This window comes from Triturus cristatus, chromosome 2_2, assembly GCF_964204655.1.
Source record: "Triturus cristatus chromosome 2_2, aTriCri1.1, whole genome shotgun sequence".
In the NCBI taxonomy this organism is placed as follows: Eukaryota; Metazoa; Chordata; class Amphibia; order Caudata; family Salamandridae; genus Triturus; species Triturus cristatus.
The window spans coordinates 1,189,830,868-1,189,845,691 of NC_140582.1; the positions used below are offsets into that span (position 1 = coordinate 1,189,830,868).

A 14,824-nucleotide genomic window follows, 5' to 3' on the forward strand; every position below is an offset into this window, starting at 1 on the left:
TTGAACCTGGCCTACAGCTGGATGTTTCAGTAAATAAGACTGCAGCGACTTGCATGGGCCTGCTTCGTGCCCTGCTCAAAATTTTGCCAATACTCCCTCTAGGTGCCAGAGCAGAGGTAGTGCGTAGTATCATACTCAGTAGGTCAGACTACTGCAACACACTACTTCTGGGAGCTCCTAAAAAATTGATCCATAAGTTGCAGAGGATCCAGAACATGGCTGCGAAACTGGCTCTGTCGCGACCACGCTCTGCCTCTTCTTCCGCAGCTCTAGCTGATCTACATTGGTTGCCGGTACAGCAGAGGATCGCCTTCAAAGCGTTATGCCTTGTATTTAGAGCGTTGCATGGACTCGGACCAATTCCACTTCAGGATCTGTTTTCATGGTATCAAGCTGTCCGACCTCTGAGATCTTCATCGGCGTTCCTGGTGCGGATTCCCAGGATTATTAGAGCAAGGATAGGTGGCCGTGCTTTTAGCTATACGGCCGCCACACTATGGAACTCCCTACCTCTGGCGTTGAGGGGTAGTCAAGATCTGCTCTCCTTTAAAAGGGATCTTAAGACCTATCTGTTCCCAAGAGCAATGTAAAATATTCTTCCGATGGTTTAGTAGGGTCTCAGCGCAAGGATACCCTTGGGGTGACAGCTGCGCTTAACAAGAAACAAATACATACATACATACATACATATATATATATATATATATATATATATATATATCTTTCTGATATCTTTCAGGACGTCCAGTGTATCTTATCTTATATCAGTTATTGCTTGTTTATTAATCAGTATTATAGTTTGCTCAGTTATTGTTTCGTGCCTTTAGATTATAAGTTTGCTACATATATTTGAATCTTATGCATTTGGTATCTGAGCTAGCCTTTGTTTAGAGAGGATTATGTAATAAACCCCAAGCCTTATTCTAAAAGTGATAGTCTTTGCATTTTGTTAAATAAAACCCCTTTTCAAAATGTGCTGTTTGTTTTGTGTTGAAGTCTTGCTGTGCCAGGAGTGGCAAGACATGCTCAAAAGTGTATATTATTCAAAGGTGCAGTGGTATATTTGCCTCCCAGGTGGGAGTGCAGGGATTGGGTGTGGCTTATTGGTGAGAGGCCACATTCAAAACATTTTGGCGTAGTCAGTTGCAGGATGTGAACGTTGATTTAAAAGGGGAAGAAACATGTTTTCTAGAAATTAAAAGCGGACTCTCAGATACCAATTGATATATGTATATATTTGGATGGGAGTTAGCTCATATGGTGTGCTAGCCCGAGAGTGAGCTAATTGTGCTGGGCTGAGTGGGAATTGGAGTGTGTGTTTAAGTGTGTTTTGTAAAAAGTGCTTATACATAATTTGATACGTTAAGCAGAAAGGGTTGGATCCCTTTCAAGTGTTTATTAAGAAATGCATACAAAATATGTTCAGCTGCAGTGTGAATTTGAGACAGGAGAGACACGGTTTGTGGAGCCAAATATACCTCTGCAAAGTTAACCTTTCAGAATAAATTATTGCAAATATAAGTGGGAAACCGACCAGACTGTGGTAGAAAAAGGATATGGTTTCAATATTTTATATCATGCAAAATAAATATAGGAAAACCAGAGGAAGGGTTACTAGGAGAACAGTGCGTTTAAATGTTGGAATTGATTGGAACCCTGAAATGTGGGATGTTCTTTGTTTAACGTCGCTTGAAATTGTTTGGCTTCTTTGAGAACATTATAAAATAAAAGGACCATTTGCAATTGCTTTCCCAGGCAAACTAATTAATTTGGTCCTTTTCTGAAAATGCCTCGAATGAGTTTCTTGTTGTCCTGGTTGTTCTTAATTTGAAAAATTTAAAAAATGTAAAAAATATGATTTGATTAGAAGTATTAGAATGTATACATTATTTTCCATAGGAAGTGATTTAACATGAGAGAAATGTTAGGAAAAAGAAATGTGCGTTTAAATCAAAGGCAGTTCTATGACTGCTCAGGCCAGTGTGAATTTGTGCTGCACAGACACCATTTTAAATGTGCACTAGGATACAGACTCATGGTCTGATAGGGGGCAGTTTATAGCTTTGAGATAAGAACAGAAGAAAGGGAGACAATGGTGTATTAGTGTTGCTGACAAGAGGTGTAAGGGTTGAGAAAAAATATGAGGCTGTTTTCCCTCTCAGACATGAAATTCGTCCTGGGAGTGGGTGGCATGTAAAAATCTGGTGCAGCAGGAGAAATGAAATACACAGTCAGTGATGGTGAAGTGCTTGCCTCTTTGAGATAGATGTTTGGGAGGCTTGCAGTGAGATGATCCAGCAGCGCTGAGAAGAGGTCAGGCTTTCCGTGAAGACCGAGGAGGAATTCCTATGGGAGGGGTCATCCCAGCTCCTCGCCCAAGTAGACAGAGACAGCTTCTTTGAGATAGATGTTTGGGAGGCTTGCAAAGGCGCAGGTTTCCTCCCCCCCCCATGAGGAGAGTCGCAGAGAAGATAGGAGCAGACGAAAGTTAGCAGGAGTGCATGGCACTTCGGCCTTGGAGGAGATAAGGTGGGAGCTAGAGGCAGCAGAGGAAGAAGGCTCTGCTTGTTATTTTTGGCAAGGAACCCAGCAGGTTCCACGGTAGCCTGTGTACGGTGGGGCACCGCTTAAGGGGGATTGAGAGACACACAAAGAGCAGCTTCGGATAGTTTGAAAAAATGAAGTAGGAAAAAGGTACAGAGAATAGGAGTTAAAAGGTGTCCTTTTGCCATCCTTGTCACAGATTTGAACATTAGATGAAGAGATGTATTTTTAAAGCAATTTGAAAACAAGTTAGTTTTTTTTTTTTAAGAGAGAATTAAACATATACTCAAGCCATTTGTTTTGACCAGCTAGGATGAGTCAGATGTGAAAAATTGTGAGTTTAGAAAACGTGAGAAAATGAACAGACCAGTTTATTATTTATTTATTTTAAAAAAATTACAAAAATTATGTTAGATTAAACGAACGCTGTTCGTAGGTATAACTTACACATGTTGGTGAATAATACATTTTGCTTTACAGGGAGGAATGTTATTTTAGAAACTGAAATGTAGTCAATTCAGGAATGTGCAGTGTGTTCTTAATAGTTTTTGTAATGAACAGGGAAAGTAAAATATACAATGTGATTTCTCAGGTCCTAATGAAAAGTCCAGTGGTGGAAATTGAGATATAGGATTCCCCAGAGCACAGCTACTGTGCATGACAGAGCATTTCATTTCCTTACAGATGAAAAGGCTAACAGAGGTGGTGCTACAGGATTCAAATTTGGAGTGCATGATTACATTTGAGCACCTAGGAGATAAAGACCATACACACAGGTGGGCAGACAATGAAGGGATGCATATCCCCCTAGATTTTCTCAGATTTGTGATTCTTATGTGTCAGAATACACAAGCCAGACAACGCTCATAGGAGGTGAAATGCTGGTTGAGGAAAGGAAAATTACCGGAGCAGATGAAGTGTCTTGTGTTTCTGCCAATAAAGGGGCACGTATCCAGCAGTGAGTGGAGAAATAGTCAGGAAGGATACTGCCCCAGCCCTTCTTGCTGTGCAGGGAAAAAGTGAGTTTAATTCCAATACCAAGGATTCAGAGGCTAAAGCGTGGGTAGAATTCTCAGACAATTCTCCAAAGCCAGCGGAGAGCTATGCAGACAAGAATGAAAATATTTTACTTTCAAGATGGGGACAGGAAAAAACGTGTGCTTTTGAAAAATGTTTTTTGCAAGAAAAGTGATGCTTGTTTCTTTTTTCAGATCATCGTACTGCGGCGCCTTGTTGTGCGTGGTGCCCACACCCTGTATGAGTGGGATCCCCCCTTTCCCCTCCTTCCCCTTCCCCTTCCCTCCCCCCCCCCAAGCCTGGAGTAATCGCTGGACAGTGGAAGCTGAAGTCCTGTGACTGACCGGACTGGATGGGTTCCTCCTTTGCTGACCAGACCGGATGGGGTCCTCCTTTGCTGACCGGACCGAATAGGGTCCTCCTTTGTTGAGCCGAATGAACTGTTGCGATGGAGATGAAGATAGATGCCAGAAAGCTGTGTCCTACACAGAACGACTGCTTTTTCTAGCGAAGAGGGAACAACTGAATGTGTTACAATTGGAACTGTTTTCTTCACATGAGGTTGACTTTCAATGCATCAGGGCTGTGTGTTTTTCACACCGAAGAACTGGTTTTTTTCCCCATTTTTTTAGGGAAGGAGACCAACAGAGACACTATACTGCAATTAGAGTATATATTTTCTGAGCTAGAGCCTGAAGAGAAAAACCTGTTGCTACACTATATGAGTTTGTCTGTTTTGCAAGTAGAGGTTCCAGTTTAACGATTAGTGATATTAAGAGCATTTAAAAGCTTGATGCATCATTTATTTTGTGTATTCATTCAATATGTATCCAGATATGTATGAGTTATTTTTGTGCTTTTCAGTTTAGCACCAAAGTTATTGCTTTTACATGTATTTGAGAAATGCAGTTCTTCAATCATGGCTATGTTTTCAGTTACAACTTGCTTTCCAGTAATGCTTATCACATGCATTTTTACATTTGTGACTTTCAGTTATGAAATGAGGTTTTTCACTTACAGTTGTGTCTCCAATTAAGGAATGCAGTTTTTGTGCTTTCACTAGTGGTGGTGTCTTTAGTTAAGAGGTTCAGTTTTTGATATATGTGAATGGTGATAGTCGAAGGTCATGGGGTGGAATGTAGTGAAAGAGTCACTTTTGTAGTCTGGCACCCTATGATGACCTCCGACTGCCACCATTTTAACTGATTTTAGTGTGTTATTTTACCCTAGCCTTAATGTAGGATGGTCCTGCATATACTTGCTTCTCTTCCATCCTGTAATCTTGCTGTCTTTCTTTGACATGGCCTCATGTCAACCTGCCTTCTGACTTTACCTTGCTTCAAACTTTTCTGTGTGCACAGTGGTGCTTGTAAGTTGTGTGGATGAGAATTATAGGTGCTGACTATTGCCTTTGACAGGGCCTCATGTCTGACTCTGCCTTGCTGATGCGTGCACAGAAGTGCTTGCAAGTTGTTTGGGTTATTCACATTCAAGATCTTGGTGTTTTCCTGAGCGATTGTTTTTGTTTAGTGTACTGTGGAAGGCCTTGTGAGAGCTTCGTCAAGACAGAGGCTGGAAGAAGTGCGAATGGAGGAAGAGACTTGAGAACTCCTTACTGCCATGGAGATGCTTGCTTGGAACTTGGCCAGTTCTGGTAAAATTCCTCTGGCGGTGGGAGGAGGTCTTTCAGAAATCTTTTAGTGTGTCTAAAGCTGAGAAACTGAGAGTTTGGATTCCGAGCGAGGGCGGAAGTGTCTATCTCGGACAATGAACCCTGGTGCTGAGCTCTGAACTCCGGCTGTGATTCCCCCGGTCAGAAGTGGGCAGTGTATGCACCAGGTGATGTATTGAGTTTTTTGGTTATTGCCATTGTGATGTGAGCCAGTGGCTGTGATCGTTTGAGGTGTTTTCTTTGTGGTGTGGGAGGTGCACATCCAGAGTGATCCTCTACTGTGTATATATATATATCTTTCTGATATCTTTCAGGACGTCCAGTGTATCTTATCTTATATCAGTTATTGCTTGTTTATTAATCAGTATTATAGTTTGCTCAGTTATTGTTTCGTGCCTTTAGATTATAAGTTTGCTACATATATTTGAATCTTATGCATTTGGTATCTGAGCTAGCCTTTGTTTAGAGAGCATTATGTAATAAACCCCAAGCCTTATTTTAAAAGTGATAATCTTTGCATTTTGTTAAATAAAACCCCTTTTCAAAAGGTGCTGTTTGTTTTGTGTTGAAGTCTTGCTGTGCCAGGAGTGGTATGACATGCTCAAAAGTGTATATTATTCAAAGGTGCAGTGGTATATTTGCCTCCCAGGTGGGAGTGCAGGGATTGGGTGTGGCTTATTGGTGAGAAGCCACATTCAAAACAGCTTCCGAGGAGTTTGCAAGTCACTGAGCCCCTCAGTGGCCTTTTGCAGAGTCGCTGCTGGAGATTCCAGCAGCGCTCACTTGAATGGGCCCAGACTGCAGGGGTCTGAGAGGGCTTGCCTTGAGTCATGATGTGATCAACAGGACAGGGTCTAGACAGACCCTGCACTGTCGATCAGGTCCGCAACGGGTATTAGGCTTAAAGTGTTAAGGCCCCCACCCCTTTCCTCCATCAGGCGTGTGAAATGGGCTGGGGCTGCCAGTCAGTAATCCTGTCTCATTTAGGGAAATGCACTAGCCGTGCTAAAGTGTGCGGCAGCGCCACGCAATCCTCTACCTTTCCCAAAGCTTTGTTCAGCATGGAGGCTGTTGTCTTTTGTGTGCCCCTCCAACACTAATTACTGCCTTTGCATGATAACATGACTGACCTGGGTACTGGCTCCATGGGTGTAAAGTTAGCCCTTCCCAGAGAGAAATGAACAGCAGGGAACGCTGCAGCACTCCAGGTATGAGCTCCAGCACAACTGGCAAATGGACATAGAAGGAAGGGGGAGGGATGACTGTATAGAAGTGAGGTGACAGGTGAAGTTAGGATTGCCACTTTTTGCACATAAAAATACTATATATTTGTTGAGTTCTGAAATCATGAATGGGCTTTGAAATGGTATTTTAACACAAATTTTTGTACAGTCAAAAATCCTGTGCATTTCTTGTTAACTTTAATAATCGTTTATACATACATACATATATATATGTCTGTGTGCTTGCCGGCCTGTGTGTGCCTATTTTTGTGTGAGAGAAAGAGGGAGAGAATCAAGACACTCTCAGGAGGTATTTTAAAGGGATGGGTGGAATGCGTTTGTGTTCATCTCAGCTTGTTTCGCTCTCTGTGTGTGTACACGCTTGAGAATATATAGTATTGTGCCAAACAACAACAAATAACATATGGCATTAAGAAGCAGCAAATATTGCAAAACCACGAAATCCTGTTTGGCTTTCATTTTGTGCACTGAGTTCACCTGATTTGTTTACATAAACGCATTTCTCATGCGTTTGATATGTGCTGCAACTGGTACAGAAGTCATTATCTATCATCATATCTTGCCCTTAGCCCCGCCTCTAGCCCCGCCCATTTGCCACACCTCTAACTCATTTTAATGAGTACCTGCACTTATTTTTTCCCATTTAAAGCACTGCCCACACCACTATGTGCCCACACCTCCCAACCTGCAACCAGCCGGCACCTATTTCTGTATTTCTGTCTGCGGAGCCTCTCCCTACCCAACCTCCTCCCAAACACATTCTACTTGAAGCTCTAAGTCACTCCCGTGTAGTTACGAGAGAAGCCTATTTACCAATTAGTAGATACTCTTTCTCACATTGATAAACTGAGCACCTTTGAGCTTGCGCAATAATGTGAATTAGAACATGTTGAGAGCTTTATTGAAGACATTGAAGTGGCTCAGGGCAGTAATGGCTGGAGCAGACCTCCTGCTCAACACTGCAGTGGTTGCCCCAGTGGCTGTGATCTTCTCATAGCATTATAGCCCACCTGCCTCATGCCACAACTGTTGTTAAAGGCCCCGACCCTCGTTATAGGTCCTTGCCTGGGGCTCAGGGCTATAACTCAGGCTCTGGACTTTTAACAACCATTATTGCCCTCCCCAGCAGGCTGCATTGCTTAAATATTATTCACAATTTCTTGAAGGTTTAACCTTCCGGAAGTTAATGCATTAAAACAATGGCATCATAAAACTGGCATTATTTTACATAGATGCTTATCTCAAATAAATGTTAAGACAACAGTAAAACATGATGAGCATTTGAGTGCATTTTTATTTTGCATCAGTTACTCTGGTTACATATTTGTTGTAAGCAGTTAATTTCTCTTTCCACCATCTCCTTTTGACAATCTAGTTTCCATTGGAAGGGCTTCACTTCAAGGTGACGTGTGGCCATCTGTATCCATGGTTACATGGCATGCTGCATGCACATGGAAGTTATTGGTGCATCTAGGCATCTTCTTGCTTAATTTTGAGGTCAAACAAAGAGGCCCCCTTCCAGGTGCCCGATATCACGGTCTCATAGCCGAAGATAGTGAGGACCTTGGCACGGTATGGAACATCAACTGTGGCTCTCGTGGCCTTGGCGATTTGACGGACAGCTTTTCCAGGCTCTACTTCAAACTCGGATGTGATAACGAAAGTTGTCTGCAAAACAAAGTGATGGAACAAAAGTGACCTTCAGTGGAAGGACTTAAACACAGCACATTTCACATCAAGGCCAATGCAGTGCAGGCAGAAACTGCTCAATGCACCCCTTTCCTAGGTACCCGAAGAGCATTGTTACACAGCCAAAATGCTAATCTGACCAAAGTGAAATCGAGAAATTTCAATCATATTACAAAGCTATTGTCTGTTATTATTATTATTGTTTGAACCAAATGCTATTTTTGTACTGGTGCACAAACAGCATTTTGTCTTTCTATAGATACGTTATTGTAAAAACATCTATTGCCTTTTATAAATCGTCGGAAATGTGATGTAAAGTTCTTGCAAGAATACTTTGGTAAATTAATATTTGAATTATCCTTCCTTTCCATTCTAGTTCTTTCTTCCTTGCTTCCTTCCTTGCTGCCTTCCTTGCAGACTTCCTTATTTTCTTCCTTGCAGTTTTTCCTTTCTTTCTTTGTTTCTTTGTTTGTTTGTTTGTTTGTTTCTTCCTTTGGTTCTTTGTTTTTTACTTTCTTTCTTCCTCAGACTCAGGGAGGTAGACATTAGGCGTCTTGCTTTATCTTGGAGACTGTGCATTAGTTTAGACAGTTTTCATTCGTTCTACCAGAGAACAATCCAACCTACTCTTCTGGATGAGTCCAGCAAGGAGCCCACAGGGTCTCACTTCTCTTGCACATAAGTCACTTGACCAAAACTCTACATAAATCCCTGGTGCATTTCTTCATATTTCAAAGATTCCCACCTACTGAGCTGCATGGGTACCATATCCAAATGGCATCACATTCGGGAAATGGAATTTCCAACTGTCAAGTCACAATGTAATCCTTGATGCCTGGCAGATACCTATACCTGAACCTGGCAAGGACAAATGCCCAAAGGTACGATAAGGCGTTCACAAAAATTACAGACTTGAAAAATGTGAGTTGCAAACCTATAGACCTCGGAGACACGTGTACCTCGAAGGAACTGACTGAATACTGTTGGCGACTATGTTAGAAATAAAATTGTATAAACTGGCAACATGCATGGCTTTGGATTTTAATTATAAAGTAAGACATTAGTAGGATGCCTTTGATTGCAGTTGGAGGACTTGTAAGGATCCAGTCCGGGTTTTACTTGATACATAACGAGGCATTGTGGGATCTGTTTCGAAACAGGACGAACTGTAGAGCATAACGCTCAGTAACACAGACAGTAAAATAACCTTTAAAGCAATTTGGTTTACAAGATTTAGGCTGTTATTCTTTAGCATGAATGAATTGTAATCTGCCCACATGCTTGTATCCACCCAAGCACTGTGAAGGGTAGTGCAGCTTCAATTTTAAAGTATGCTTCAAAAGAAGCACTAATAAATCGCATTTCAGGTTGAGAAAGGCAGCTTGACTGCCGAAACGCGTCCCTGTAATGTTCGTGTGTATGCTCTAACCCACGGGTACTCATAGTACGGCCCGCAGGTCGCCAGCGGCCCGGCAAGCCTTCCTTGGCGGCCCGCGGACCTTGCAGACATCGTACCTGTGCAAGCACCGCCGGTTGCAGCAGCGTGGAGCTATGGGGGCTGGGCCGGGTGATTCTTTTAAAAGCCATTCACTTGTTAATAAGGCTTTGTTGTATTTCACCTCTTCTTTGCGCCTCTGCATCTCCCCTCTGAATGAGAGGAGATGCAGGGGCGCTAAGAAGAGATGAAATACAACAAAGCCTCATTAACAAGTGAATGGTCTTTAAAAGACCTGTGAATTACTTCGGTGTGGCGGCTGTGTGCGTTCCAGGGAAGCTGACTCAGTGCGGGGTGAGGTGACGGACAGGGGGGGGGAGCCTTCTAACGAGTCTGGGGCTAAGCAGCAAGCCATGGCACTCGACTGCCGGCTAATTGGCTGCCTCGCGTCTGTGCTTGACGGCCAGGAGACCGAGACACCACCGTCCCTCGAGACAGCCGGAGGACTGCGGGAGAGAGAGAGAGGGAGGGAGACAGGGAGAGAGAGAGGGAAGGAGAGAGAGGGAGGGAGGGAGAGAGAGAGAGGGAGGGAGAGAGAGAGAGGGAAGGAGGGAGACAGGGGGAGGGAGACAGAGAGGGAGGGAGACAGAGAGGGAGGTAGACAAACGCAGTGAGTGAGGCAGAGGGAGAGAGAGAGATAGATGAAGAGAGAGAGGGAGAGGGAGGGAGACAGGGAGAGGGAGAGTGAGAGTGATAGAGGGAGAGTGATAGAGGGAGGGAGGGAGACAGAGCTAGATAGATAGATAGATAGATAGATAGATAGATAGATAGATAGATAGATAGATAGATAGATAGATAGATAGATAGATAGATAGATAGATAGATAGATAGATAGATAGATAGATAGATAGATAGATAGATAGATAGATATGTGTGAATGCCGGGTCTGGTGGCTCAGTGGACGAAGGCGTCTGCTGCAGGGGCCTGTGTTGAACCTCATGGTTTGCTCTAGCCCCACCCCCTTCCCCACTGACCCCGCCCCCACCGGTGCGGCCCTCGGCCACAAACCACACTGTAAATTTGGCCCCGAGAGAAAGTTTGTGAGTACCCCTGCTCTAACCAATGCAATAAACGAGAAAACCCCCAGAATAACGAGTGCTGGCTTTCGAATATATATATATATATATATATATATATATATATATATATATATATATATATAAATATATATGTGCAAAATATTGATTTTTGTAATGCTTGCAATATCTAAATAAGGAACTATTCACAAGCTTTATCGGCGGTGTGAGAAAACAGGCCTGTTTGCAGGCGTCCCCCCACTTTTTGCCCCCATTTGGACTACTAGCTGCTGGTTTTCGACTTTGACCGTGCATTGAAGCCTGCTAACTAGGCCCCAGGGCCTGTGCTCTCTCCCTAAAACTGACACATGTGAACCTAGGACACAGGAGTTAAAGGGGTCACCAGGGCCTGAAGCACTGTTTGTACCAACCTGAGTGACCCAAGTAAAAAGATGACAGCAGTCCTGACATTGCAGACTTCAGGAGCAGTGCAAACTGCTCGAACTTGACTTTGCTTTCACCATGTGCGGCAAGGTCAATGAGCTATTTTTAAATATACCAGTCACTCCTAAGGAGAACCTCCTGAGCTCCAGGAGGCAGGGTGCATTACATTAAAAGTGAAGACATATGAATGCCAGCTTACTTGTCCCTATAGTAGCCTTTGCCATTGAAAGCTACGATAAGTGTTCAGCGGTCCAAAGGTTAACATGGGCTGGTACTCAGGCAATCTCGAGATTGACAGCTCCACTATGGTACGGCCGAAATATGCTATGTTTGGTATCAAACAACTTGACTCATCACCCCTGACATGATTCTCATGCCAAGTTTGATGTGGCATGCACCCAGGTAGCTACCTTAGGGGTTGCCCACCTGGTTGCCCCAGCTTTTCCTATGGTCTGGCTGGCATCCCACAACTGCTGCCGCCAAGACAGGAATTTGACCCCCTACCAGGAGGTGTGAACTCTCCCAAAAGTCAGAAACAATGACCTGGATGAGAAGGAGGTGACTCCTCCCTTCCTGACAGAATGACTAGTGAGTTGGCACATCAAAGCGGTGAGCTTCAAGGCATGCACCACCTCTGATTTGCAAGCAGGCTGCCTCACAAAGGAGGAAACAGCCCTACTCCTACCCCAAGGCACATTTGCACCCTTGCAGGTGGGAAAATTAGATAATCAGGAGGTGTACACCCCCAGAAGGCTAACCACACCCCTAGGGTGGGCTGCCTGGTCTGTGCAGCCAAAGAAGGTTTCTGCCATTTCTAGAAGTAGGAGAATAGAGGGCTTTGGGTAGAAAAGGTTACTCTCACCCGTGGATGAGGTCACCACCGGGGCAGACTAACTGAAGGGGTTTGTAGCCCATTAGCTACTTGCACACATCCCTAACGTCCCTAAATCTAGGATGCAAGGGACACCCCTGACACCAGAACCTCAGTTCTGATTCGACCTGCATCAAAGAGGACAAAGAAGAGGCCAGAATCTACGACTAGTCCCCTGAAGCCGCAGGTAAAAGCAGTGACCCGAAACCAAAGAATTGCTGGTCATCGGGCCCTCCGAGGGATCACCCAAAAGTAAATGGTCCAGTGCATTATTGGAAATCTGGTCTTGCCCTCCAGTTAGTTTCAGGTGGTTTACCCCGGACCTCCGGATGTCATAATAACCTTCTGCTGGCCTAACCGCTACCAAGGCTTGATGGTGGTTAACACAGCTACCACTACCTTTCCTCAAAGCTGCACCAAGAAGGAAGTAAACAGCATCTTCGACCGACGTCAGCAGTGTCTCCGTTGTCGACGTTTTGCACTAGTTTTTCCCCTAGAACCATCTCAGCACTAAAACCTTCTCCTCAGCAGCTCCTGCTTCAGCACCAAGGACGTTACAAGAAAACAATGGTCGCAGTGGTACACACTTTAAAATGTAGAACACATCACCATATAATCAAATCTTACAAATTATTAAGTTCAAAACATTCTGATTTATTCAATGAAAACAGCATGGGTAGTCCGTACATCACTATATATAATACAGGTGCTCCAGGTGGAGGTGAAAATGTGCTCAAAAGGGAAGGTGTGCACTCGTGAGGGTGGGAAAGGTTATGTGCAAGTGATACACATCAGAATACTGTTGGAAACCAATCCAGCCACATGAAGGCGAAATTAATACATGGACATACTAAAATCAAGACATGGATATTTAATCTCTCTTTTGTCAGTACTTGTCCACTCCGAAAGGACTGTCGACGTTTCGACCCCCCTAAAACTTGTAGGTATGTTAATCCTAACGTGGGGTCTTCATCAGGACAAGGGGTGAAGGGAGATACTATTTGAGTCCGTCTTGCAACTTCAGGCGGTCAATTTTAAAATAGTAGGACCCAAAGGCTCCAGCGTCAGAGAAGAAAGAAGTTAACAAAATAATATATAGATGTGGCAGGTAAGGTAAACATAGCCCATGGCAAAGTATTTAAGACTCGGTCAAACACAAATGGATAGTTAAAACCTCAGTCCTGACAAATCTGGGAGACCATTAGAGGTAACCTGAATGTTGCTGGTATCGAGGTGGCCGTGGTCTGTATTTATAGAGAGTGCTTCAGATGCAGCCCCTACCATTATCGTCTTCCTCCTCGAGTGATGGGGCTGCATCTGAAGCACTATGATTAAATACAGATCACGGCCACCTGGATTCCAGCAACATTCAGGTTACCTCTAACGGTCTCATAGATAGGCATGTACATTCTCAGTTAAAATGCTTCCAAAAATTATGTAAGCCTAACTTAATCTTCTACGTTGCCAAAACAATCTTCTTTTAATGTGGGCATTCAATTCTTGGTTCTCTTGAGAGTGAACGAAGCCACAGTCTTCATGTGTGAGTAAAAAATACAGGCATTAGCATTCAATGTGGGAATTTATAATTTTTTTTAAAATCTAATCTCTAGTCCTAGTTAGTTATGCAGGCACACTGTGAAAAATTCATAATTTTTCTTCTCAAAAATTTATTTCTGATACTCCATCCGGAAATTATTCCTTTTCAGGCAGCTTCTTCCATTGCCCATATCAGTTCATTAAGGCTCTTGCAAAAGAAATCGATGTTCAATGTCTTTTTCTTCTGGTTTAATCTTTGCCAAATATGCCCATTCAGGATGTTTGACCTGGCCCTCTCTGCAGGGTCACCCCCAAACATTTTGCCTTTACTACTCCTGTTTTTAGAATTCGTTTTAGTTTGCATTGGGACTCTGTGAACTTTACCACTGCTAACCAGTGCTAAAGTACTTGTGCTCTCTCCCTAAAATATGGCAAAATTGGCCTACACCTGATTTTTATATTTAATTTACTTATAAATCCTTAATATATGGTACTACATGTACTCATGGTCTTTAAATTAAATGCTAACAGACTGCAGCACTCATTGTGTCACCCACTAAAGTAGCCTTTTAAAATAAGTATCATGCCTGCCACTGCAGTCTAAAGTCCAGTTTTAAATCTGCCAATTCCACCTGGCAAAACAACCCTTTTGCCAGGCCCAAACCTCCCTTTTTAAAACATATAACTCACTGGTAAGGTAGGTCTTAGGTTGACATAGGGCATGGTGCATTGTATTTAAAAAGTAGGACGTGTTTTTAAGTTTTACATGTCCTGGTAGTTAAATATTTCAAATTCGTTTTTAACTACTATAAGGCCAACTTCTCCCTTAGGATAACATTGGGTTAGGTCATTGCATTTAATAAGTGCTAACGTTTGATTAGGAGCAGGTTGAAATGTTATGTTTGGACTTAAATGAATTGTAATTTAAAATCCTCTTTAATGGTAAAGTAGGATTTCAGATTGCACTTTCGAAAATGCCTCTTTTCAGAACGTTGAAATTTTCCTGCACAAAAGCTTCTAAGGCCTTCTTGGAGTTTCCAGCTGCCTGGGCCTGTCACTGGCTCACCCATTAATAATGAGTATTGGGCCCAGACAGTGGACAATAAGGGTCTAAATGTGGTCAAGATGGGCCATTCTGCCAGGATTGAAGGGGGGACAGAGCTGTTCTCTTGCCCACTTATATTTATAAGAGCTGCCTACAGCACGCACACACAAAGGAAACAAAGAAACTTGACACAAGTCTGTGCTTCTCCAGACAAATTTGCCTGAACTAGATGTGGTGGTAGCATAGAAGTT

The 14,824-nt window shown here is 43.2% G+C and overlaps 1 protein-coding gene across 1 annotated transcript in view; it reads right to left on the reverse strand.

Annotated features, from left to right (window-relative positions):
• Nucleotides 1–7,753: 7,753 nt before the first annotated feature.
• Nucleotides 7,754–14,824, reverse strand: part of LOC146863356 (uncharacterized) — a 137,650-nt gene continuing 130,579 nt past the window's right edge. Inside the window, exon 4 of the mRNA XM_085642793.1 lies at nt 7,754–8,145. Within this exon, the coding sequence (XP_085498919.1) occupies nt 7,948–8,145 (198 nt within the window). The 3' untranslated portion in view covers nt 7,754–7,947. The remainder of the gene's footprint in view (nt 8,146–14,824) is intronic.